The sequence below is a fragment of the Seriola lalandi genome, unplaced genomic scaffold, assembly GCF_002814215.2.
Source record: "Seriola lalandi dorsalis isolate HSWRI2012SDOR001 ecotype SW California unplaced genomic scaffold, Sedor1 jcf7180002054630, whole genome shotgun sequence".
NCBI classification, from domain to species: Eukaryota; Metazoa; Chordata; class Actinopteri; order Carangiformes; family Carangidae; genus Seriola; species Seriola lalandi.
This window is the reverse complement of record NW_019525183.1, coordinates 2,255,080-2,280,573: the sequence shown is the minus strand read 5'-3', so window position 1 is coordinate 2,280,573 and position 25,494 is coordinate 2,255,080. Positions and strand designations below refer to the sequence as shown.

Sequence of the window (25,494 nt, the reverse complement as noted above, 5' to 3'; positions counted from 1 at the left end):
GGGGGGGGGGATCTCCGTCCGTAAAGCCAGGAAGAGATGATGTACAGCAAAGCATGTGTGTCATGGTTTTAAAGTTTCAAACTTTTCCACAGAGAACTGAATCTTTTACAAGTTAGGGATACACACATACACACAAGCTCCAGCAATAAAGAGAGATGAATGACACGGCCACTGAGGTGTATACTCTATGTCGACATGCAGACAGAGACACTCTTTACTAAGCTTATCTCTGGCAAACACCAGCCGGGGGAGACAGAGAGAAAAGTGAGATACAGTTTTTTTTTTAACCAGCACTCATTTCCAAACTCTCCCATTAAAAAGAATAAAAAAAAAAAAGAGGGAGGTAACGTGGCTCTGTGAGTTCAGTGAAAGCCCAACCAAGCAACAAAGCAGAGAAGAAAATAAAAAGAGATGAGAGAGGAGAGAAAAGAGACTCCTCATACCAAAGGCTTCCCATTTTCCTTGGGCTGTATTTCAGCTGCAAATGAAAGCGCTTAGTGATTCTGCAGCTTAGCTCTTCTCAAAGTGTACATCCTCAGAAACGTACTGTGGAGGCGCAGGCTTTCTGCTGCTTTCCGTGCATTTACTTGTAGCACGCTGCGTAGACGTTATATGAGCGGAGACGCGAGTCTAAATGAGGTTGCAGGTGCACTTTCAGGGGGTAAATGTTTATCTCAGAGCGGCGGTGTTCATATATCATGACAAACTTTCATCCTTGCTCTTTTGCGTCAGTACTTTGTCAGCTAGAACTTTTTTTTCCCCCTCTCATGTCCTTGCTGTAACCTACTGAGATTAGTGTGCTAGTGAGAGATTATTGCCTGTGTGTGTGTGTGTGTGTGTGTGTGTGTGTGTGTGTGTGTGTGTGTGTGTGTGTGTCATTATTCAACACTCATCTGATCGCTCCTCTCTCCGTCTGAGAGTGTGATCTTATGCTATTAATTTACTGGGAGGCAGTAATTCAGACTCCACTCTGTCACACTTGTTTCACATGTCTGTCCTTCAGCCATGTTTGCCACTCATCCAGTTACTCGTGATGCACTAAGTGGCCACATGCTCTTGTGTACGTTTGATCACGCTGTGTTTTTTAATGGTTTGGCCTTGGCTCTTTAAGGGGAAGCTTCTTCATTGTCAACAGTTCATTTACAGGCCATAAACAAATGTCTTTTTTCTGACCCCAGGCTGTTACAGCAGCAAATGAATGCCCATGTTTGTTTTTGTTTTTTTTAAGAATGGCATACTAACAATGTGCACATATGGGTGCAATGTCATACATATAGTGTGAGATTATTAAAGAGCAGGAAACAAACTTAAGATGGAGAAAATAGAAGTTTCTCAGGTCAGATTGTTTGTATATGATTCCTATTTTCCCCCATGATTTGTTTTTCTGGACTCTCTGTCTTTTGGGTGGATGTTATTCACATGGAGAGATGCAGAAAGGTGGAGGACGAGGCCAGTGAGGAGGTCAAGTGCTCCTCTCCTCTCCCTCACTCTCTGCTCTTTATAGATGAACCACACTATAGTGCTCCGTGTGGCACAATGGCTGTCGCAGGGCCTCTTCACCAAATAATGACACCGTGATCAATAGCGACGGTTGGAGAGGGGCGTGCTAGCCAGGCAAATCGTACAGTTTCATTAGCCTCTGAACCAGCTGAGGAGCTCATAAAAGGTTGGGACTGTCGCCTGGAACGGGAGGCTGTTAGCGCCTCGCGGGCGCCCGGCAGCGTCTGCATAATTACAGCTCTTAACGCTGGGAAAATTAGCACCCTGCTCGTGCCAACCAGCACCCTGCCAGATCACGGTGGCACTATCCTGATGTATCTTATGGCCCGTTAATTGTGGGGTAATAGATACGTCTAAGTCCAGGAGAAGAAAAATATAACATTTTACTCTTTGTTTCATTTCATTTTTTTTTCCTTTAAGTGTAGCTGTTTTCTGCAGGTGAGCAATTATTTAACGTAAAGTGAAAGTGAAGCTCAAGCTTGAAAAAAGTTTGATACAAACACGAAACCAACCTCAGATGGAAGAGATATTCAGAAATTCCTGGTTGAGTTGAAAAGGAAAAAAAGAAAGAAAGAAAAAAGGAAATGCCTCTGCATTTTTGTGAAAAGAATTTATGGAAAACACGTGACTTCAAACTCTTTTCTCAGAACTAAGACTCAAAAAGACAAAATGAGATAGATGTTTTTATAAATCCTCACACAAATTGCATTCATTCAGTAACATCAGAAGCAGGTTTTAGCTTTGTTGCAACAAACATTATTTCATACTTCAGAAATTCAAGTAAGCACTATAGAAACCTGTTTATTTCCTGATGATAGACACATTAAGATTTTGCTGCTTCTGCAGAGCCATAACACACATGTATGTGTCCACTTTATTTAAGCCTTCCTGTCTTTTCTATTGTGCATCAAGCCAGCCCACTGTACAGTATATTACCACAGATAAACATGAGCTAGCATTAGCATTCAGGCTACAACAGCAGAAACAGCTTAGGTGTTGTTTCGACTAAATTAACTTATTATTTCAGCTTAATTGCTGCTGATGCAGCTTCTTCTTTTTTTTAACCTGAGCACAAAGGTGCACACACTCGCTGATTATTATGATGTTTTACTGATGGTTCAGTATGCATGACTTTTTCAAACCACTGAACACTGCCATGGGAAATCTTCACCTTTACTGCGGCAAGAGAGAACTGTAACGCCTGTGACACTGAACAGATTTTCACATCTTCAGTCACGCTACCTGGTTTGTCAAGAAACAAGAAGTCTGAATACACAGAGAAGATCACTTTGCTGCACCAGTTATAAGAGGGAGGTGGAAGCGTATGTAAAAATGGAAGCACTGCCACTGTTGGACCTAACTCCAGTGGGAGTTGCAGCTCCTCAGTTTGGATGTTGGGGTGTCTTGTGCCCTGAGGGGGGCTTGGTGGGTGGCACAACAGAGACACTGCTCCCGCTCATTACTGGGCATTAATGGCTGTCTAGCCTGCAGCACTGTTGAGAAGTGCAGAGGGGCCAGAGCAACAAGATAGATACACAGCACACACACACACACACACACACACACATACATATTAATACAGTGGATATTATGTGAACATGTACACACAAGAACACAAGTTAAACATGCATGCGCGCAACCTGCCAGGCTGCCAGGGTACACACATTTATCTCTCCAGCGGCGTGTTGCTGTGCGCGTGGCCTCCTGCACACCAGCTTTTTCTGTCGGCCTGATCAAAGCAGACACGGTGCAGAGCAGAGGTCTCAGAGGTGAAATTAAAGTCTTGCTGCTTCCACAGCGTGGAGGGGGGAAAGTGATTACCGTTAAATTAAAAGGTATGACCATAAAAGTGCGCCACGACCGAACCCTCGCAATTCATCAAAATGATCCCACGGCGCGTCTTTTGCTTATCAAATTGTAAAATATTGTCCATGACACCGGCGTAACAGGGGCGTAATTAATGCACTAAATCAATTCCGGATCATTCTGTGCAGAGTGGCCCTGCTGGGATGCCGTCATTATCACAAATTATGGCGGCAGATGCACGGGGCCAAGAGGAATGGATAAAGTTCTTGCGGTGTCTCCCTCTCCTCTACAACCAATCCAGTTCATTTCCCACCTGCTCTGGCACACTGAGTGTCTCTTTACTCACACCCAGAACTCATCTTATTACCAGGTGCAAATAGTTTTATTAAGGAACGCTGTTTTGAATTTGATGCCCTGAAATTATCCCTCGGCCGTCGCTGACGTGGGTTTTAATGACAACACCCAGGTCTTCATCTTCAAAGACATAAATCTAGGAGATGGATACGTGAATACTTAGATTTCCTCTTCTTTCTTTTATATCACGGTGAATGCTGAGAGGCTCGGCACACAACAGTGTTATCACTTTAAAGAGGTTGTTTACTCCCACATAGCTGAAAGCCTTCCCTCGTTGAGTGCTGTCAGAGTGCAGCTGTGGAGGTTCACCATCTCTGTAAGCTTTATTTTGTGATTTCTTTGCATCAGATATGGGTGCGCTTTTTGTTTTCCCCCAAACCTCTCTCATAATCTCATATGAAATAAATAAATATTTTTGATTGAGTGCAACAGAAATATTGATTTTAAAGGTCCCATATTGTATGAAGGAAGATGTCAATGTGTTTGATTATAAAGTAGCTCTAGGTTCTATATTAATACTGTGAAAGTATCAAAGCTCTCAGTCCACAGAGAAATGCACACAGCCTGTATTCAGAAACTGAAGCCTTAAAGCCTTAAAACCAGCCGTCAGGACTTCAGAAACTTTGTGATGTCACAACAAAGCAGTCACCGCTCTCAGCCATAATCCGTTTTACTAATTTTATTCTGGCTAAATGTGATATACTCTCAGTTACTCTCAATTTGATGTACCTTCGTCAAGTTGTCAGGATAGTTTTTACAGACCGTCTGCCTCATGAGTTGGGGCCACAGACATTGTTGTTTTGTCATCTTGCACCATCTAGAAAGTTGGGAAATACTAACAGAGTACTAACAGTGGCCTCATACTGTGGGAAGAGTGGAGCTGGGCCAAGAAATAACCTGTCACTCCAAAACACACAAATAAATAATGGAGTTTCTCTTGTCCTGGTCTCGTCTCCCACAACTTCCCATGAACTTTCTGCAATCCTCAGATCTTAGCTGCTCACATATGAATAGTTACATTATGAAAACAGTCCACAAGACTGTATCCAGCAGAGCTGGTGTAGCCGTGCTGAGATCATGTGCCTTCTTGAAGGCAGCACGTCATTGCTGCAGGATACGTTATGTATGCATGTTGCACTTTTATGACCTCATGAAGATTTCTGCAGTCGCGTAATCCACACAGTGTATCCAACAGAAGTTAAAGTCTTTAAGTTTCAGTGTTAGTTCAAGTGGCGTGTTTACGTATGAGCTCCAAGTCCCACGTTATGTGCGTTCAAAGCATTCTGCATCTTTGATCGCTTCACAGTGGCACACGTTATTATACCGAGGGTGATGATAGTGAATAGCTAATTTATACTTCTACTCCACACATCTGAGGGCAAACGTTGCTGTAGTCACTGGTTCTTTTGCAGAATAACATTTTAAATAATTGCACACAAGTCCATATATTATACATCCATCTCAAAGATCCTGGCCAGTGTGTCAAAGAAATTCTCATTTTCCAGTACCGGTGTTTGGATAAGTGTGCATCAAGTATGGGTTATGTTTGCAGGTTGTTGGTATTTTTTTCCTTCATACCAGGTGATGATCGAACGCGCGCTTAAGAGCTAAATGGGACGGACCCAGCGTGCTATCAGTGTTGTCATCCTCTTGGCTCTGCTGGGTGTCATAGCTGCTGAGATCTAAAGTCTCTCCCAGTGCAGCATCTTATAAGAGACGCCTTTAGCTTTGACACCCACCCCCTGCCATTTAGAGCACCCACCCTTTCAGGTATTAAAAAAGGCGTCTTAGCCACGGATTAATTTATGGGTGTGTGTGAATTGTTTCTCCCAATGCCTCTTTAATATCTTCCTCTGGCAGCTGGCTTTTGGGAAAGTACGCCCTGCATCATGCTGCCCCTGCCACGCCGAGTGGAAGAACCAGATTGCGTTCCTCAGTGACATTTACATTGTGTATGTGCAAGCGTGAGCTAGGTGTCTGCGCGCGTATGATACGTGTACATTATGTGGCTCGTGATGTCTTTATGTGCCTGTCTCAGTGTTTTAGTGAGTTTGTATGAGTCTATTTGTGTTGGGGCCCTTCATTCCCAGCCCGTATGTTGTGAGTACTCATGAGCTACGACTGGTGCAAACTGCCATATCACAGATTTTGGATTGAAAAATAGAGCACTATCACAGCTTGTACATGGACAATGCCTCAGTTGCTGTGTCAGTGGTTGTCACTTTTGGACAGTAAATATAAAACATGTTGTTGAAAATGTGTTTTATTTCACAGATTACCGCAGTGAACATCTTCAAATCAGTGTTTGGGGGTAGTTCAGTTGGATTGTACTTGTCATTCTTTATTTTCAGCTCAGCAAAACAATGTAACAATGTAACAAAAGCAAAACAACAAAAAAAAAACAACAAAAAAACCCAGCTTCTATCACCACCCACAGTGAGTCATAGAGCGAAACATCAACCGAGTTGGTTGGAGTGTGAATTTCTTTGTTTATTCCATCACATTACTTTCTCTTTCTGCTGCACTTACACTGTCCTGAATTGACTTTAATTCCATTAGAGCTCCTGTCATATCCATCCTGTTTATTATTACCTAGTGTATTGTACATAGTCTTTAAATATGTATGCAGATAGCAAACACTCTTCTCCTATATCCCTCAACTTACGCCTCTGGAGTTATCTCCATACTGACTGAAAACTTATTGCATGCATTTCCATCCTGCTCAGGAATCCTCTCTGCTGCTGGGTGTTCGCTGATGGCTGGAACCTACCCAGACACAGTCTGAAAAGTCTTGCCTGTTTGTTTCAGGAGAACTCGCATCACAAATTTGAATATTTTTATTATTATACAGGTGATATTGCAGTTTAGTTTTATTTTTTGCAGTGCAGGTTTTGCCCTTTTGCTACGTGGGTGCTCCAGAGTTTCCCTTTAAGTAAAAATGTCTCCAAGTGAAAATGGAGTAGAGGAAGCTTCAGTGTATATGGCCTTGTAAACAGTGCGTGAGAGCAGAGCTGCAGTTTGTAGTCTGGTAGTGCAACGCTGTACAAAACATGACGACGGAACAACCTCACAATGATGAGTTCTGCATTTCCAAACACAGTGGCGCAGTGTTTCCATTGGCCGTGTTTGCACACACAGAGACAGTCGAAGTTGAACAAAGATGAACTCTGACCCGCGACTCTGCAGGAGTAGGCAACAAAACAGGAAACACATCCTTAAGTCTGTCCGTTGTGCAGACTCTGGTAGAGGGGGGATCCGGTGTTTTAAGGACATGAAGTGTAACACAAACTTTACATGACTTTCTCATTGGATTCTGGCAGCGGTCACTCGTCAGCTGATGCTGCTTTCCGTTCAGTTCAGTCTGTTCATGCTCGTGTAAACTCTCAGGTGTCCAAACACACGAGTGATATCACCATTCATCAGAGTGTGTGTGTGATTTGAGCCTATATGCTATATGTATGAATGAAGCCTCAGGCTGCTGCAGTGATGAGGTTTACCCTCCTACAGAGAAAGGAAATGGCTTTTTGCAATTGCTGATTGGATAAGATAACATACTATATGCACATGCTGGGAAGCAGTAGCCACCTTAATGTACACACACACGCACACACACACACGTACAGTGCAGTACTATGCAGGATTTATCTTTGAAATTCTGATGATGCCAAGTGTTATGGGTATAGGAATTTTCTAAAGGCGTTATTTCATTCAGCCAGGTAGAAGTGTGGGCCTCAGTGTGCCTACATGCTGTTGTGATATATTAAATTGAGCAGTCTTGTGTTGTAACTGGCATTAGTCATGTGTAGTTTATCTCAGATTCTATTATGTAGCCAAATTGATGTGTATTGCCAACCCACACCCTGTAACAACACATGCATGTCGGCAGATGCACCTGTCGCATGCACACACATATCCAACGAACACGACGTGCATGCACACAGATATTACACACACACACGCACCTTGTGTTGCCACAAATCAGGACATCCATCTCCGATTAGGGCAATTTGATTCCAGAGTAATGAAGTATTTTAGCGCTGAAACGTGGCGCTGATGATGCCACTGCCATCATTTTCCACTGAGGCAACAAATACCCTCCCCAACTACTACACACACACACACACACACACACACACACACACACACACACTCACTTGCACACACTTACACTCAGTTTATAAAGAGACAAGACAGATCAGATCTGACATTGTTGTAATCAGTCCCAAAGCTGCCTGCTTACCTGGCCTGAATATATTTTCTAGTTTTTAAACTCTACACTTTCAGTGAGAAGAGAGAAGAAAAAGTGTTGAATGTTTGAGACCTCTTGCTCGCTAATTATATTTTCTTCATCTGCTGTGAATTATTGTTTCACGTTCTACTTCAGAGCAGTTTATTTAGACACCTTTGCACTCTTCTGTGCTCACGGTAATAGATGTTTAACGTGTACAGATTTTACATGACATGAGAGGAAGTCAAGTGGGTTAGAGATTATTGTGGGAGTAAAGTAGCATTACATCATTGATCACCTATGACAGCATGAATAATTTTGTTTGTGAGTAAGAGAATAGTAGCATATGGGTGTTGTTAATTGGAAAGATTAGGTTGAGGGTCCTAAGAAGATTTGAATTAGACTGTTTAGTAACCAAAAAGCTGATGGCCAGAGCTACAAAAATAAATCCAACATTGTAATAGTCATTACCTCTATCATTTATGTTGTTTCTGTACATCCACCACCCTACACACTGGGAATTCATGTGTTTTTTGTCTTCTTTCCCATTGACATAAATTGATTATCCAAGCAAATTCTTGTATTGTCTCCCTGTGGCTGCATCCTACCTCTGCACCAGGCCCAATCATCAATCACTTGGAAGGGCCATTAAGCACCTCTTCTTCCTCAGAGGGGTAAACTGACATCGGACCTCGGAGGCCACCGAGCTCCCTCTTTTCTTTTCCTCTCGCCGGACTCATCGGGCCCCTCCCATTGGGTATCCTGCCAGCTCTCAAAATCCCTGTCCTAAGCTGGGATGACCATGAATAATGAGGGACTTAACTATTAGATACAGGAGCTGAGGTGCTAGAGGAGAAAACATGCTTCTCACTTTTTCCCCTCCATAGCCACTGTCAAGCAAGCAGAAGCCAGCCTGTGGCTGACGTGCACTAGCTTTGTCACATAACTACATTATGTAGGGTCCCCATAGGCTACAGCATAATGCGATATGCCGCGCGACTGTTGCCGGGTTCGCTACAACAGCTTCTCCTCATGAGTTATGTATTAGTGTTTTCACTCTGGCTCAAGGATCAGATACTGTACTGCACTGTCACTCTTTTAGTTTTGCCTGCTAATGTGCTGCAAACTTTCCCCCTTTGGTAATTTTAATTTCCGAGGCAGAGTCCTTTACTGTAAATGCGTCTTGACAACGCGAACGCCTCACGGACGCCACTCATAAAATGGGCTTATATGAGATTGTCGGGCTGTCTGAGACAATAAATATCAGCGCCGAAAGCCAGTAGCACAGCTGCTGCTGGAGGCACACCCCTGGATATCAACACACACACACACACACACACACACACAGACACACACACACTCACACACTCACACACTCACACACACCCATACCACTGTCATCCCAAAGTCATTGTCAACACTAGCTGGCAGTGTTAAAACTGAAACATGTCTGTGTTTGTATCTGAATCTCAAAACTCGCGTTCCAGTTTATCCAGTGGTACCTTGAATAATTGTGATCCAACATGGTTAAAGTTAAAATTTTTAATTACTTAAGGAAATTGCACTCAGGAGGATAGTTTCCCACCTCTTGCACCAGTTCTCTCTATCAATTTCTTCTCTGCTCACTCATTGTTTAAATTAAGAAAATTAGGAATGCAATACTTAAAGATGAGTGAGCTCCGGACCTGTTTAAAAAAGAATAGAAAACCCCTTTTTCTTATTTCTGCTCGGTCTCATCTTAACTTTGACTTCCTGGTATTTGATCACAATTACACTAGACCTATAGCTTGATTCAGGCCCCTGCGTGAGAGTAGATACTCCTCCACTGAAAGCCCCTCCAATTAAAGTCTTTTTTGATTGAGCTGAGCAAGAAATTGACTTTCCCTTTTCCCCCTAATGTGCTGGTGGAGAAGCTAAAATACCTGAAAGGGAGTGGATTTCAAGCCGCTCTGTGCCACTGACATGAAAAGTGGTGTGTGGGTTGAAAACGCTCGCCCCATCCACGTTTGATGTGGTTCCCATTTGAAGTGAGAAAAAGCCCCACCCACCCCTCCACCTGCATGCTTTCCACCCTGTTGATTCATCTCGCAGGAGTACCTCAGGGTACTATCAACAAAACTTGAGATGTTCCTAACAAGTTCTTTAAAAAGCAAAATCTCCCAAACTCTGCACAAATACCTGTGCTGAATGACTCAGTCCTTTTCGCTGTGACATTTCATGAGGCTGGATTTTCATTTATTTCAAAGTCAATGGCCCTCCTCTCAAAGGCCTTGATTTTTTCTTTTTTCTTTTTTTATACAGGATTTCTCAAAATCTTGAATGTCACACCCGAGTGCTCTCAGCATACTTAGCAGCCAAGCAGTCGCAGGAGGTGAAGGAGTGCATACTTCTCTTACAGAGCTCATTGAAGCGAATTGGTAAACAGGTCCCCGCCCGCCCATTGACTTTGCCGCCGCGTGGAGGAGTCAGATTGTGCCGATGCTCCGCGAGGATCAAACTGTTGAGAGCCGGCAGTCTTGCCGCTGACATGCGTCACTGCACTCTCCTTGACTCACTGGCAGAGTGCTCTATATGTATGGAAATGAGCCATAATAACCATAATATGTGTCCCTTCTCTTGTATTTTATAATGGTGTCATTATACTTTTTTTTCCCTGCATGATGCCTCTCTCCCTCTTCTTCCCCTCCTTTTCCACTTTGGTGTGCCTTCCCCTCTACATCTATCCCTCCTCTCCTCCTGTGCTTGCTCCTTCGCTGAATCCCTCCTCCTTCTTCTCCTCCTATCACTCCTTCCCATGCCATCTACCTCATTTACACTCTCACTCATCCAGATGACAGGAACAGGTGCACTATTAATTATGCTTTAAAATATATCTCCTCTGTGCTCTGCTTCCTTTCCCGTATCATTGTGCAGAGTGCTTTCTGCAAACGCTTCACTTCACAGCATCTCCGAACCCTAAACTTCTCTCTTCTTCTTCTTTCTCCGTTGTTCCTCATTCTTCTCCTTTGACTTCTTCTGTGGTTCCATTTTTCACTCAACAGGTGTATTCTTGCTGCCTCACGTTTGCCTTCGTGTGGAAACTGAGAGCTACTACTTTTAGGTCTGTTATGTTGAGATTACAACTTAATTGTCTCATTATCTTGAGATGTCAAACTGCTTTCACGTGATCGTGTCTGACTATCTCATTATCTCAAGACACAAAATTCCGATTTATTGGTGCTCATGTTTCCAACCCTGAGATAACGGTTGAATTACATTGTTATCTCAAGGTATCAAACATTGTTTTCTCATGAGCAGGACTTAAATATCTCATTATTTTGAGATAACAAAGCTGTGGTTTCTCGGAGATCCAGCTGCTTCACCCCACTGATGTTGCTTAGGAGTCTATCCAAATCCGCTTAGCCTGATGAAAGCAACACTGTGAGAGGGAGAGACCCGAGTAGATTACACTTTTAAAAATAAATAAGAGAGAGCCCATAACCCCATGATGAAAACAAACTTACTTGGATAAAGTACTCAGTAAGTACAAATGGGAAAATAATTCCAGGTGTTGACAGTGAGACATACAGTATATATGGGTGACAAATTAAGTCAGTGTAAGGTTCTGGGCCAACACCAGCCTCTTTTACATTGATTTTCCAAATCATTTATTCTTTTCTTTTGTTGTTATATCTTCACATTTTAGGATAATAGGCTTGAAAAACATGCAGTATGTGGAAAGTGACTGAGTACATTTACTCAGGTGCTGTACTGAAGTATATTTGGAGGTATTTGTTCTTTACTTAGTATTTCCATTTATATACACCTCTTCATGCTTCACTACATTTGAGATGGAAATACTCGACTTTATGCTCCACCACATTTGTTTGACAGATAGTGTGACAGTGACTCTTCACATACGTAATGAGGCAGTTTTAAAGGTTAAACAGTGTCTAGTTGGGGCCCCTTATTGGTGTTTTAGATGTCGATAAGTTCCACTAAAGAGATTTCACCTCTAAGATGGTTTCATTTAAATAACTCTTCAAAGCCAAAAACACAAAACATGCCGCCCAAAGAAAACAAATCTGTGCAGCAGAAATGAGTTTTTCATCTTTACAACCTCATGAATCGTCTCAGAACCCCTCAGATTTACTTAGTGACCATTTGAAGGGTCGTATGCGAGGAACCACTGGGTTAAACTATCCAACAGTGCAGTATAAAAAGTTAGAATTAGCTACATCGCATCAAAATGCTACTTACACACTGATGTATCAGTATTAACACTATAATAATGTCATATATAATAAAATATCAGGCGCATGGGCTATTTTTCTACAGGAGTATTTTTACTCCTGATACTTAAGTGAAATTTGAAATGCAGGACTTGTACTGGAGTATTTTGACAATGTTGTAGTTTTATGCTAGACTCTAGTTGTAGTGGAGAGTAAGCCAGATATCAAAGATAAAGTGTTGACCTTGATCCTTTTGGGTGTTGACCAGTAAAACACGTGGGAGATGAAAAAAGGGACGAAATTATCCTATAAAAGGTGAAAAATTTCAACAGCACTGCACGTGTGAGCAGGTGGAGAGTACAGAGCAATGATCTTTTTAATTCAAACCTCTCTTAAATTCTCTGATGCAGCATTTCTCTCAAAATCTGGGTGAAGCCCAAAGGCGATTCTTGGGAAGACTGAAACTGGAGAAATTTGTATGCAAATCTATTGGCTGTGTTCGCAAGGTTTCCTGAGTATCCGCAAAGTAAGTTGGATGAATAAATGATTGTAGACATGCAGGCTATTACCCTAAAAACATCTTGAATTTTGGTAGATTAGCTTACATAAGTGTCTGTTAAGTCATATTTGAGTTAAAGCTGGAGGTTCCTGAACGCTGGTGAGCCAAAAGTCACTTTATTTTTTCGTCTTTAATCCAGCTTTATATTCATTTCTTATGCTTCTGCTTTTCTCTGTACCAACTGTTGCTGAATGATGACACTGAACAGCCGACTGTGCGCGCTGTCAAAGCAGCTCTCAATTCATTAACTGATAAAATTTACTTTGCAGAACAATTGTTGGTTCATTTCAGCGCAGCTCGAATCGAAATAGCGCCTCCAAATTAAAATGACTATATAGTGCCAATGCGAGCTGAATAGCTGTGTCTCAATACTGTGAGACACTGAAAACATTTCCACATATCTGGAGGGGTTACAGGTGCCTGAGCACAGCAGCTCTGCCTCATATCAAGATGTGTCGGTTTCCAAGACAGCGAGGGCACCTTCTATCATGATGATGCTGTGTGGAGTAAATAAAACACTTTTGGCTTCCCTGCCTGGTCCTTAATACAATGTATCCTGGAGATACAAAGAGCAATTTACCAACATGTGAAATTCACAATTTGCCAAGAGGTAAACTGTGAGAAGAGAGGAAGCAAGCCTGTCGGGACTGCATGGGATTCTGTTTGACTGAGTGCTCCACACTAGGCCACTAATTGCTTACGATTGATGGAGAAAAGCGCTAGAGGAAACTTTAAACTTGCAATGCATTGTGGGTAGTTGACCTATGTCTACTATGTCTTGTCTCTGCCTCTTGGCTGTGTTTTTTTTTTTTTTTTTCTCCTGTGTTCACATATCAGAGTATATATGAGGCCTGTATGTGTGTTAAGATTGTGGCAACATCCTGCACAAACCCTCTGTGGCTCTCACAACACAACAGCCCTCGGATGCATCAGATTGGAGCTGGAATCAAAAGATTCTGCAGAAATAGCTGAAATAATAACCTGGACTTGTGCCAGCCTGTGTAAAGATTTTAGCTCTTTTTAAATCCACTTTAAACACTTTTTCTAAGGGTTATTTCAAGCGAGGATTGAGGGGATAGGGTGTGAGCAACCAAGGGTTCATGAACCTTGTTGGTACAAATTAGCCCTCCCACTCACCTTGTTAAGTGTGTTATGTTTGGAGAAAAAAACACCAGTTTATCTGCCAACCGTCCACCTTGTGAAGTCTGAGCACATCGCCCACAAGGCAGCGGTGGACAGCTTCTCCAAGTTGCGTCCCTCAGCTTCTGTGTTCGTGTTTCTGAAACAGAGCACGGTTGATGCGGCAGGAGGGGAAATGCAGGTGCTTGTGTTTACTTCCCTCCGGACCTCCCTCCTCCTTGTCTCCCTGCTTCCTCTCTCCTCCAGCAGAGAGGGATGCAGATAAATATTGATCTAGAAAGCTCTCAGAAAAAAAGCTATTTACAGCAATGGAAGGAAATTAAATATTGTCAAAGGAAAGGAAATTTACTGAGAAAGGGCAGAGTAATCCTTTAATTTAATTAATTAAATTACAACAAAAAAAATCCTTTCTAAGTCTGTTTTTTTTTTCTTTCTTCTGCACGCTCTCCCTTTTTGCTCTCCCTCGCTCCCACTGGAAGGCTTTCCTGTGGTTGCTAGGCAACAGGGAAACAGTTTTTCTTTGGTTTTGCCAGCGGGTCCCGGAGGCTGGCATGGAGAAGGGGGCACAGTGGAAGCACTGTGGAGCCTGCCAGCAGCCGAGTGCGTGCCCACAGCTGGGTCGGGTTGCGGGGCGGCCTCCCCCGTTCCCAGTCACAGCGCCGCTGGTAGGCACATGGGGGTTATGGCGGATTTAATGATAGCAAGGTGAGCTCGTGAGGCACCCTGGCCCCCCAGCAGTAAAAAAAACAGGGTCACACTAGGGTCAGGAATGATGAAACGGCATGACTCCAACCGCGGGGGCCGAATCAACAAGCCCCCTGCAGAAGAAAGCCTCTTCTCTACACTTTGTTTTTTAGAGGCTGAGTCATAAGTTGCATAGAGTTGCATTAAGTTGCACAAGTTGCTACTCTTGAATAAATATTAAAAAAAAAAAAAAAAAAAATTCACAGAACATATTTGACAGAAATTGATTTCACCAAGGGTTTTTTGACAGACAGTGGAGTGCTTCACAATAGAAATTCTTTTTGCAATAAGTATGCTAATCAAAGCCTCCGCTGAAATGGATTCTACTGCTCTTTTATTATGTTGTTCTTTCTCCCTTCAGGTGATTGACACATTGTAATCTTGCTAATAAGCACCTCCACTGTCTGTTTCCTTCCTATTGTGTTAGTGTTACAATAGGCCAACTTGGCAGGTGTGCAGTGTTTTCTGAGCGCTCAGTATAGAAGCTAATCTGAGTTACTTGCTATTATCCTGAAATGCAGACACTGCGCATGAGGTGTCCTAACTGTCAGTCTCCACTAGTGTCCCCCAGGGGTCAGGAGCCAATCAAACCTCGCATTACTCATTTCCTCCCTTCATCCCAACCAATCACAAGCATCATTACTGACCTGTCTCTGGTCATTAGGATGTCTCTGTAGCTGCCCGTTGCTTTGGGACCCTTTTCCGTCAGGGTAAGGGATGGGAATTGATAAGATTTTATTGATACCAATGCCATTATCGATTCTGCTCATCGATCCGCTCCTTTATCGATTCCCTTATTAATTCCAGTTGATTTTCTGTGTGGAAAAATGTAAGCCTATACAGATTATCAGTGTCAACAGCGCAAATTTTATTATGAGAACTCTGAACACTGAACAAGATAGATAGTATAGGACTTAAATCATACCAACAAAAAAAAGAAAAGTAAAAGCCAGCTCTATTGTGTTTGCTGGTCTTGAAGATAATGTGAATCTCTGCATGTGTTAGGCCCTGACCCGCTGGTGAAAATAAGCAGCTGTTGACAAAGTGTATATCAAGACCACTGTGGAAAAAAAAAAATGGATTAAACTCAAGCAGAACAAAAAGCCACAGGAATAAATTCAGTCTGCCAACTGCTGCAAACGATGCCTCCATTGTACAGCTCAGTGTGGAAGCAGATTGTTTCTTCCACCACTTTTAAATACAGTCTTCTAATTAGGCTTGTCAGTGGTGGCTGGTAAAATGTGTTTGTGTAGCATAAAAGCTGTCATATGTGTGTTTTATGAGTTTCAATGTGTGTGTGTGAGTGTGTGTGTGTGTATGTGTGTGCATAAGTAAGCTTGTGCTGCTGTTGGAGTGACTCAGATGAATATTGCATGGACACAGAGATTGGAGTTGTAGCAACAAGGGAATAAGTATTAGAAGACACACACACACACACACACACACACACACACACACATACACACACACATGCACATACATTCGTCAAGCTAAGTTCCAGTATCCTATGATGACATTATGTGACGTTGTGATTGGCTGCCAAGTTGATTAATAGGGTATGTCAGCATTCCTGTGTAGTAGTATTATCTGTTGATATGAGAACACAGTGGTAGATATCATTGACCATTGACTTAGACTCAAATCAGTTTTTTTCTGATAACGCTGTGGATGTTGACACACACACACACACACACTTTTCTGGAGGATTAAAATTGAATATTCAAAAAAAAAAAAAAAATTTCAAGTGCCAGCCTTGGCCCCATCCTTCAGCCTGACTTTGCAGTTGAATTAATTTGCCTCATTAAGTGCATAACACAGAGGTCATCACTCTGCCATGATCTTCAGCACACTGGAACTATTTTTTTCCACGTCAAGTGTGTCTGACGCGGGCAGTCAGCCAAGGCCTAGCAACTTGATCAAACGTCAAATTTATTTTCTTATTTCATTCTCATGTCTGAGGAATGTTTGAGAGTTTCCATATGTTACCTCCGGCATATAAAAGAATGCTGTATTTGGATTAGAATATATTGTTTTTAAAGGCGTGATTGGTTATTAGCTCTGTGAATGTCATGCCATATCCGCCAGTGTCATGGCTTTCTCAAACCACAAATAACAGCTGAGAGACTGTAATCAGAGGAGATGTGTAATCAGTCTGCAATTGAGCTGACATTTTAATCATTTTGGTCTGTATGTCCAAAATCTTTTATGAGGTTGACATTTCAAAATGCAAATAACATGTTTCATGCACAGAAAACGAGCAGAATGCATTAAGTGTATTCGATGAGGCTGACGAGGCTAAAAAAAAAAAGAAGAAAAGCACCAAAATAGAAGTTAGAAGAAAAAGTGTGAAATTCAGGGTAATTCGTTGTGTGGTGGTTTACAGTTTAGTTTGGGGAAAGAATGGGGTTACAGTTCGGGGTTAGGATTCAGGTCAGTAGAGTCTGACTCTGAGAGGATGCAAATTTGATTTCCTGGATTAAAGTCTAATCCCCATCCACCACATCCCTATCTGCTTCATTTGCCTAAACATCACTGTCTAATGATATGTTTTGTGTTGGAGGAAATGGTCTGCATATTGTATTTCACCTAATTGTCTTTCCTTATCTTGTTACCTGAAACCATCAAATCCCAGCCATTGCAGTGCATATTAAATACACTCCCCTCTGTTTTTTTTTTTCCCCCGTGCAGTCGATCAGAGAGGTGACCGGCTACGTGCTGGTGGCTCTGAACCAGTTTGACTACCTGCCGCTGGAGAACCTGCGGATCGTCCGGGGCACCAAACTGTACGAGGATCGCTACGCCCTGGCCATCTTCCTCAACTACAGGAGGGACGGGTACTACGGCCTGAGACAGCTGGGCCTGCGCAACCTCACGGGTAAGAATGATGACATGAGGGCTGCAATATTTAGTGTCTCTGGTTCCTGAAGGAAAAACTGAGAATGCAAGACAGATTTTCTGAATCAGGGATAGATGTTTCAGCACCCTGTGAAATACGCTCCCATTTTCTTGCACAATTGCATGTGTTTGACCTGTTTGTACACCCACATATACAGATTTAAATGGGCCTTTTTGATTAAGTCACAGAATTGGAACTCAAGTTTTGAAGCTATGTATCTGCTACTCTGACAAATGTGCTGCTATATAGAAAGACCAAATGTCTGTGAAAAGTCCTATTTCCCCATTAATTACATTTTGGTTTATGCTCTCAAAAATAGAGCTAGAGTCAATTTTTGGAAGTGGTTGTGTGATCAGCTGTTTTTGTTTTTTTTTTCCTTTATGTGAGAGGTCATAAGCTAAAGTGGACTGCATTTGCAAAGGGTAGCTTTTGTCTACGTTAAGACCTCTAGTCACAACCTCACCATCAGTTCATCTTTGCCATTTTTGTTTTACCCCTCGGTGGAGTGACCTTCCAACTCCAGTCAGAATAATAGAAGCAAACACCGTCTTCTGTCAAGGGCTTTATCCACTTATCCCACTTCATTGTCTTCCTGCTGAATATCCTCGAGATTTTCTCCAAATAGCGGGGTCCTCATTATGTGTATAAATCATACATGTAATCTCAACCAGAGCGGCAGTGGCAGTCATCCCGCTAAAAGGTTAGCTTTTTCCAGCACATCAGGAGTCAGGTGCCGTCTCTGTCTTCTGTCTTGACGGCGGTATTACCATCGCTCCAGGAAAGAATCGCAAGCCGTCATAGGAAAAGCGCTGGCTGAGGGACAACTGTCACATAAGATCTGAGGAGAAGCAGTCTGAGGGTCACTCGGTTTCTTTTACACATTTTTTTTCTGCACTTTTTGATGCCTTACTTTGTAGAGTGACAGAGAAGGTGGTACACAGAGAGAAGCTGCACATATCGGAAGAAGGTCAGGAAGGAAACCAGAGTGTGGAAGAAAAAGTTGAAGATGTCCAAGGCTGTATGAGGATGTATAAGTCAGCACTTTAGGGTACATTTACAGGGTTTAAGTACATAATGCTTGACCTCTGATGTACAGTCTTCAGTGTTTACATGGTGGAGTGAAGAAAGAACATGCAGTGAAAGAAATTGTGCTGTGTGTCTTCTTCATATCGCTCAAACTTAAAAACCCAACACCATGACTGAGGAAATGTGAAGCCTCTGTGGCATTTGTACGAAAATTTGTTGGATTTCTTTGTGGCACAAGAACAGGAAAAAGATCGCTGTTCTTCCAGCACGAATGGAGCGAATTCTTTTCGAGCATCTCGCCATCATGTCCAACATGTATGTCCTTCGCGGTCCAGCCAAAGAACAAAAGCACATGCTTGAGTAGCTGCCAGTCCTCCTGACAAAGTCTTCACACCGAGGTATGATTAATTTATTAGAATCTAATGATTTAACAATGTAGAAAACGGCTACATGTAGCACCTTGAAGGTTAGTTTCATGGCATGGTACTGCAGAGGAGAGTGCCAGAGCATGAAGCAAGGAAACTGGGCTCAATCCCACCACAGATGACCATGTGGTATATGCCTTGAAATGCCAAGAAACCAAGACGGCTCTGCTTGTATCCCCCCTTTGTTGTATTTTGCCCGAGGCTTCTTCTCTGGCATCGATCTGCCCGCTTTACACCGCTCTCCTGTGGGCAGTGCAATTTGTCCTGCATTCATCCTACTGCTGGCGATTCTGTGTCACGTTTTTCTACAGTGGAACCAAATTAATTGCAGTGTAAAACATAAGTCGTGTGTTCTCGCAGTCCAGGAACACCCTCCTTTTTGGAAGTTTTTGCCATTGGAGTCCATACAACGGTGAGAAGAAGTGTTGGACAGCAGAAATTCATCCTGGGCTCTTGTGCCATTGACTTTCCAGGAGTGTATTTGTGATTTATGGTGGGGGGGGGGGGTCAAACAGTGATCCATATTAAAGCGCATGGCAGATTTAGTGTAATAAGCAGCATTTTATAGAGTCTGTACATGGCAGTAAAGGCGTTTTAAGAGCATGGTGACACCCGAAGCCGGCAAAGCAGGAGGGTGCCTTCCATTTTGACCACCCTGATGAAGAGAGAGAGGACTAAGTTGCCCTTTATCCCCAAATGACTCATGGTGCATAACTCATGTTGCTCTTTTGCTCTTTTTTATGACCTTTTCTTCAGTTTTTTTAATCATTCCTCAAAATGGGCTGATGATTTCTATCTTTTTTTTTCTTCAGGATAAACAGAATATGTTTCATGATCAGTGAACTTCATTAGCTTCCAGCAACGAGGCCATGGACCAATGTTTTTTATGCAGTTTTCAAATGAGCAACAAGTCAAGCCAACATGCAGTCTTTTTCTTTTTTCTTTTTTTTTTACTTTTTTAAAAGATCAGGATGTTTACTTTGGATAGCACATAGTAACTGTAGTATCTTCAATTAATCCTTTCAGGGTGCAGGAAGATATACTGTACCTTGCATTATTTATGTCCATAGCGCATAATCTACATCTTCAAATTTCTCTTATTTTCCTAAAACTTTTGCAGACTGTGTTCATCCTCAGAGGCAGAATTTACCCCTGGTTCACTGCTGTGATCCAGCCCCCCCCACCCCCAAATCTGGCTGGCACTCCGCTCATCTCCTCTTTCAGCACATACTCAGGATGGCATCTCGCATCACTAGCCTTTGGTCCATATCATCTGATCCCAGCGCACCACAATGCTGCAATTAAGCCAGATCCAGCCATGCATATGGATCAGTTCTGTGCCTCTTAATTCCCTTCACTCTTTTGCTTGGGACAAAAAAAGAAAGGAAAAAAAACAGTACTCTCTCTTTTAAGCTCACAATTAGGCCAGCAGATTAATCTCCCTTCTTAATACTGATTTGGAAGCTACCAGGCCCATATGCTGAGAGTCAGCTGTGATGAAATGTCCTTATTTTACAGACTATCACCACCTCCGCCATATCTAGAGGGGATATATATATATATATATGTGCCCGAGCGAGCATATATTCCGCACTTCTCACTGCACACTATACATTAAACAACAGGTTTATTCCTGCTTTATCCCTCTGTGCATTCAATACACAGTGGGAGTCCACATAGAGCGTGGAATTCAATTTGGCCGCAGCCAGTCTTCATACAGCTGTGCAGCCTTTACAGTAGCAGGGATATAAAGTAATCTGTGTTAAAGAAACTCCTCTGATACCAAGTTGTTCATCCTTACGCTGCAATGCTCCTGCAGCTTCCTGTAAGCCTGCATAACATATAGCACACATGCACAACACACATATTGATAGCCACATGAACTGCGTCCATACATACAACACGCCTCGCTAGACTCCGCAGTGCTAATTACCCCATGCTGCGCGGCAGTGGAGATAATAACCGCTGTAAGACTCTCAGAGTGAGGAAGTAGCATGTGTGGAATGGTTTTCACATCCTCTTTCTTTACTCAACTTTAGCTTTGTTTTTCAGCCATTTTTTTTGCATTTTTTTTCTAACCCTGTGAAATTGCCCATTTGGATGAGAGCCAAATGGCTTAGTGTGCCCCAAAGAGAGCTCTGACTCCAACTTCCCATCTGGCAGCAATGCCCCTCACGCCCGTGTGCAGAAAGCAAATCACCAGTCTCTGCAATCCGCTTTCTTTCCTCCTATAACCTGTCTGCCTTTCTCACCTGTTTTGCTTTCCCTAAGGCTCGCTGGGACTGTAGTGACACTGCCGCCATGGTTTCACAACCTGGCAACAACCCAAACACCCTCTCCTTTTAAACATAATAATTCACCGCTGCTGTCTCGCTAATTGCAGCATTTTTGGGAGTATTTGAATGCATTTAGGCCAAATTACCAACATCAGTTACTGCTGGGATGAATTGATTAATAGACTTCATTATAATTAACCCCAAGTGCATCTTCATTTTTAGAGCTTGTTTCTGATTTACTTGTTCATAAGCATTATGAACAGTTTCTCATTTTCAATCACTCCGCTCAGCGAAATCAGCAAAACTAATAAAGATTCTGTTCATATTTAAGGAGATCTGCAAAGTGATGATACAATATGGTTTTATTTAGCAGCATAAGTAGCTAGCATAAGTAAATATTTACTCTTATGAGAATCAGAGATGTAAAAAAAAGTCTCTTTGCTGCTTTATATTCCTCAGCTACTGAAATATTTTCAAACTTTTTCTTCAGTGTTAGTTTCAGAAGTGTCATAAAGGCTGAATTTGATCTATACAGTAAATCCCTTCAGTGGAGAGTATAAAGATCCAGCACATCAAAGATATTATATCCTCTGCTTATTTGAAAAAAAAAAGGGGGGGGGTGCACACCTGAAAGGAGACTCCTGCAGCGCTGCAGCTCACATGAAGACAGTTGTCTTTTTATGCATCCACGCTTGTCTCTTTTTTTTTTTTTACATCTTCATCTCAGAAACTGGCGCTTAAGAGAGGATGCATTTGTGCACATTGATGGCTAGGGACTTTGCCAGGCCTTGTTTATGTACAGGTTTGAGAAGAATAACTGATTTCCATCTTGAAAAAAAGAAAAGGGGGGGGAAAGGAACCATGGTAATTGTGTTTGGAATTTGTATAGAGAAAAAAAAAGCTACTTCCAAGGCCTCTTTACTTAACATAAAGCTTGTGGTGTGATCTCCAAAATGTGGTGTAATTACAGAAAGATCAAATAGAGCAAAAGCGGCTAATGCTAATACCCACTCTCACTCTGGACTGTTATGAGGAAGAGGGAGAGTAGAGGAATGGGGCCCATTAATAATGAATCCAGTGTCATCATTAAGGCGCCAAATGATTAAAACATATCTCCCAGCTTCAAACGCTGCTTTGCTACCCCAGAAAATGCTGCAGTCGTGGATCTGCAAAGCAAGAGAGCCCTTCAGTTCAGTCTGCTTGCGAAATAAAGTTTTTCTTTTTTTCTTTCATCTACACACTGCCCCCCCCCCCCCCTTTTTTTTTTTTTTTTGGAGTGTTGAAACACCAAAGCACCATCGTTCCTTTTTGAAAACAAAAAAACACAGCCAATGTTATGTAATGTAATGCAACAGGCGTCTCTGATATAGGAACTTTAATGCCAAGCCAGGTTGGAAACCAGCTCTGACTCATCTCAGTTGTGTTCAAATACAGCTCAGCCAGAAGGACCACAATAGCCTGCTGCCTGTTGTTGCTCAGTGTCTCTTCTGAGGAGCAGGCAAGATAAAACAGCAAAGCGCATCTCGTTAAAAAAAAAAAAAAAAAAAAAGTGACATTCATTGACATGCAGGCGCACAATGGGATGCCACGTCTGACTCCACAGTTTATTTTCTCATCTCTTTATTTCCAATTCCCATTTTTTCATGCTCTTGCACCCAGAAGTCATTGTAATGCCATCCCTGTGCTCGGTTTTATCAGTGCTGTGCTGTCAGCATTGCGCCGCCGTCTGTGTTTTCTGTTCAAGTCCTGTGAGAAGGGGACCCTGGGGGCTTCGGGTTTGTCTACATTAGGGTCTCCGGCACGTCTGGGAGGAGGAGCAAAATGATCTCTAATGGAATGGTAATAGTCCCTCGGGGCGGTGTGTCTGCCGCCCTGTGCACCGTTCTTTGATGTTAGGGTTCGCTGCCACTGGCTGACGCTGTGTCTTGTAGGTCAGTATCAGCTGACCCTGGCTACCTACACACCTGACAGACCCCCAGTGAGCAATAATTGCCTTTGCCCCTTTATACTGTATAACATCAGCCTCCTCTTGAACCTCCCCCAAACCCTCCGCCTCCCAATCCTGCGTTACATGTTCATGTTGTTAGGGAGCTAACATGGGCTAACTAAGACGTCAGCCGCTGATATCTTAAATAAAACTGAAGTTTTCTAGCTCTAATAATGTGGACAGATTGCATTGATGTGCTAGGATAAGTTCAGTCAGCCAGCAGAGAGTGACTCATCACTCCCTGAAAACATACAAGCTCAGCACAGCAGAGGTCTAGAAGTGACAATAGTATAAAGATAATTCCCTCATAAGCAATATTCAGACTGAAATTATCTCCAGTTTAAAGGTGGAGTGACTTTAACATTAACAACGCTGGTAATGATTTTAATCCTGTCTGGAGCATGTGCTGTATGTGGGTACAGGTAATTATGGTCATTACAACCACAATTACCTGCTGTTTTTTGGCAAACCTGCTGCTCCACATTTAATTTCAATCCTGTCTGCAGCCATGTTGTATTTTGAACTTAATGGGACTTAAAAAAAAAAAAAAAATGCTTCTGCCCACCTGATAGATGGAAACACAGTAACACCAACATACAGGCCTTTATAGACCCAGAGCCTGCAGCTGGATGTGGTCGGTGGAGGCGGGGGTGAGGTGAAATCTCATGTGAACTGTGGTCGCAGCGGAGCTTTCAGGTGAGCAGCGCATCAACAGCACACCAGAGCACCAAGAGAGCAGAGCACTGCCTGAGTACGACAAATGGATTAATGGATATCTGTTGCAGCAAAGTGAGGTGGCGCACTCGCACTGTCTCCTTGATTTCATCAAGTCATGACCCAAAGCAAATGCAATGCGAGGGTTAGGGTGAGCGTCGGGAGGTTAAAGCAAAGGAAGCAGAAGTATAGCATAAAAATCATCAGGATAAAAAGAATAAAGCAAACAAATACAACAAGTCACAATAAGAGTGAGGCGTTTAATTTCACAGTTTCGAAGGACTGGCTGCTGAAGTATTTAATATATATGTGGATATACAAAAGCAAAATGGTGAATTAAATGAATGTTTACACTGAGAAAGTTGAAGTCATCTTTCGCATCTGTCTAATCTTTTTGTAAAAACAACAGTAGTCCTTCTGCTTAATCTCACTCAAACTCTCCACCTCTGTTCACAGTGAAAGCGGTGGGTGGTGAGGCGGCATGAGTCAGCATTTCCACCCAGCAGTCCTTCGAAATCCCACCCAATCAAACCAAACAGCCGTGACTTCATCAAACTTGCTCATTAGAGCTGAATTAATTCTTTTTGGGAGATTAGAATTACTTGTTACCAGACTGTTGAGTTGCCCTTTTAAAAATGATCGGAACTACAAGCTATAAGCACCGGTTTGGCCTAAAAGAGAGCAAATAAATCCAGGGCCGAACCAAGCAGCCCCTGGATCTTACTTTTGTTGAAAAACCTTGATTAAAGTATTATGAACCTCTGTGCAGATTGGTAAAATCGGTTAACCGCATGGGGTTATACAACCTTTTCATTTGATAATCTGAGAACTGCAGTGTCGTTACGTTACAAACAAGGCTGCGTCGACGTCCGGATGATGGGAGCTTTTCATTTGACATTAATTAAATTCAAAGCGTCTGCTTGTTTGTCTTGCCACGAGGCACATGCCACCCTCCTGACATTGCAACACATTTGTGCGCTTTGGGGTGCTGGGTAAAATAAATGGTATAAGCTTTGCGGTGTGTTTGTGTGTGCGCAATGTGTGTCTTTATACTCTCCCAGGCGTCTGTAACCTGCTTGACTTTGGCGAGTTTTAATAACATTTTTGGGTCCTTTTTTTTTTTTTTTTTTTTAAGAGCCCCAGTGCCTCAGTCCAAGCTCGACTTGAGATTGTTGACTTACACTCCAAACTGCAAATCCATTAGCGTGTTGAGCATGCACAGCCAATCATGATGATTATGTCTGAGCAAAGCATCTGTTGAAGAAGTCACATAAGACGAAGGTTGGAGTCAGGGAAGCGGGGTAGTGAAGTCGTGCTGGACTGGCTCACATAACCTCACGCTAAATATACTGTAGAACCAGATGGAGGCAATTTACTGGTCATAGTTGATTTGCTGGTGTGTGTGTGTGTGTGTGTGTATGTGTCCGTGTTGGTGTGTCCCAAATTACCAGAGTGGAGGGATGAGTGCTGCAGCTCTGTGCCAGAAAACGACAAATTGCCCATTTAGCCCATTGTAAGTGTCAATTTTAATGCAGAGGGTTAGCTCTGTTGCCGACACTTCTTAAGCATTTTGCTCCATGAAAATATATAATGAGTCCGATTTGAATTACAAAACGCATGTCAGACGA

General features: G+C 42.6%; 1 protein-coding gene across 4 annotated transcripts in view; it reads left to right on the top strand.

The window, feature by feature from the left end:
* LOC111665293 (receptor tyrosine-protein kinase erbB-4) overlaps positions 1 to 25,494 on the top strand; it is a 257,866-nt gene that overhangs the window by 116,032 nt on the left and 116,340 nt on the right. For all 4 annotated transcript variants that reach the window (XR_015438067.1, XM_087177702.1, XM_023420237.2 and 1 more), the window contains exon 3: positions 17,231 to 17,417. Coding sequence is in view for 3 of the 4 variants with exons in the window: in XM_087177702.1 (XP_087033828.1) it covers positions 17,231 to 17,417 (187 nt within the window). In the remaining variant the exon portion in view is untranslated. The remainder of the gene's footprint in view (positions 1 to 17,230; positions 17,418 to 25,494) is intronic.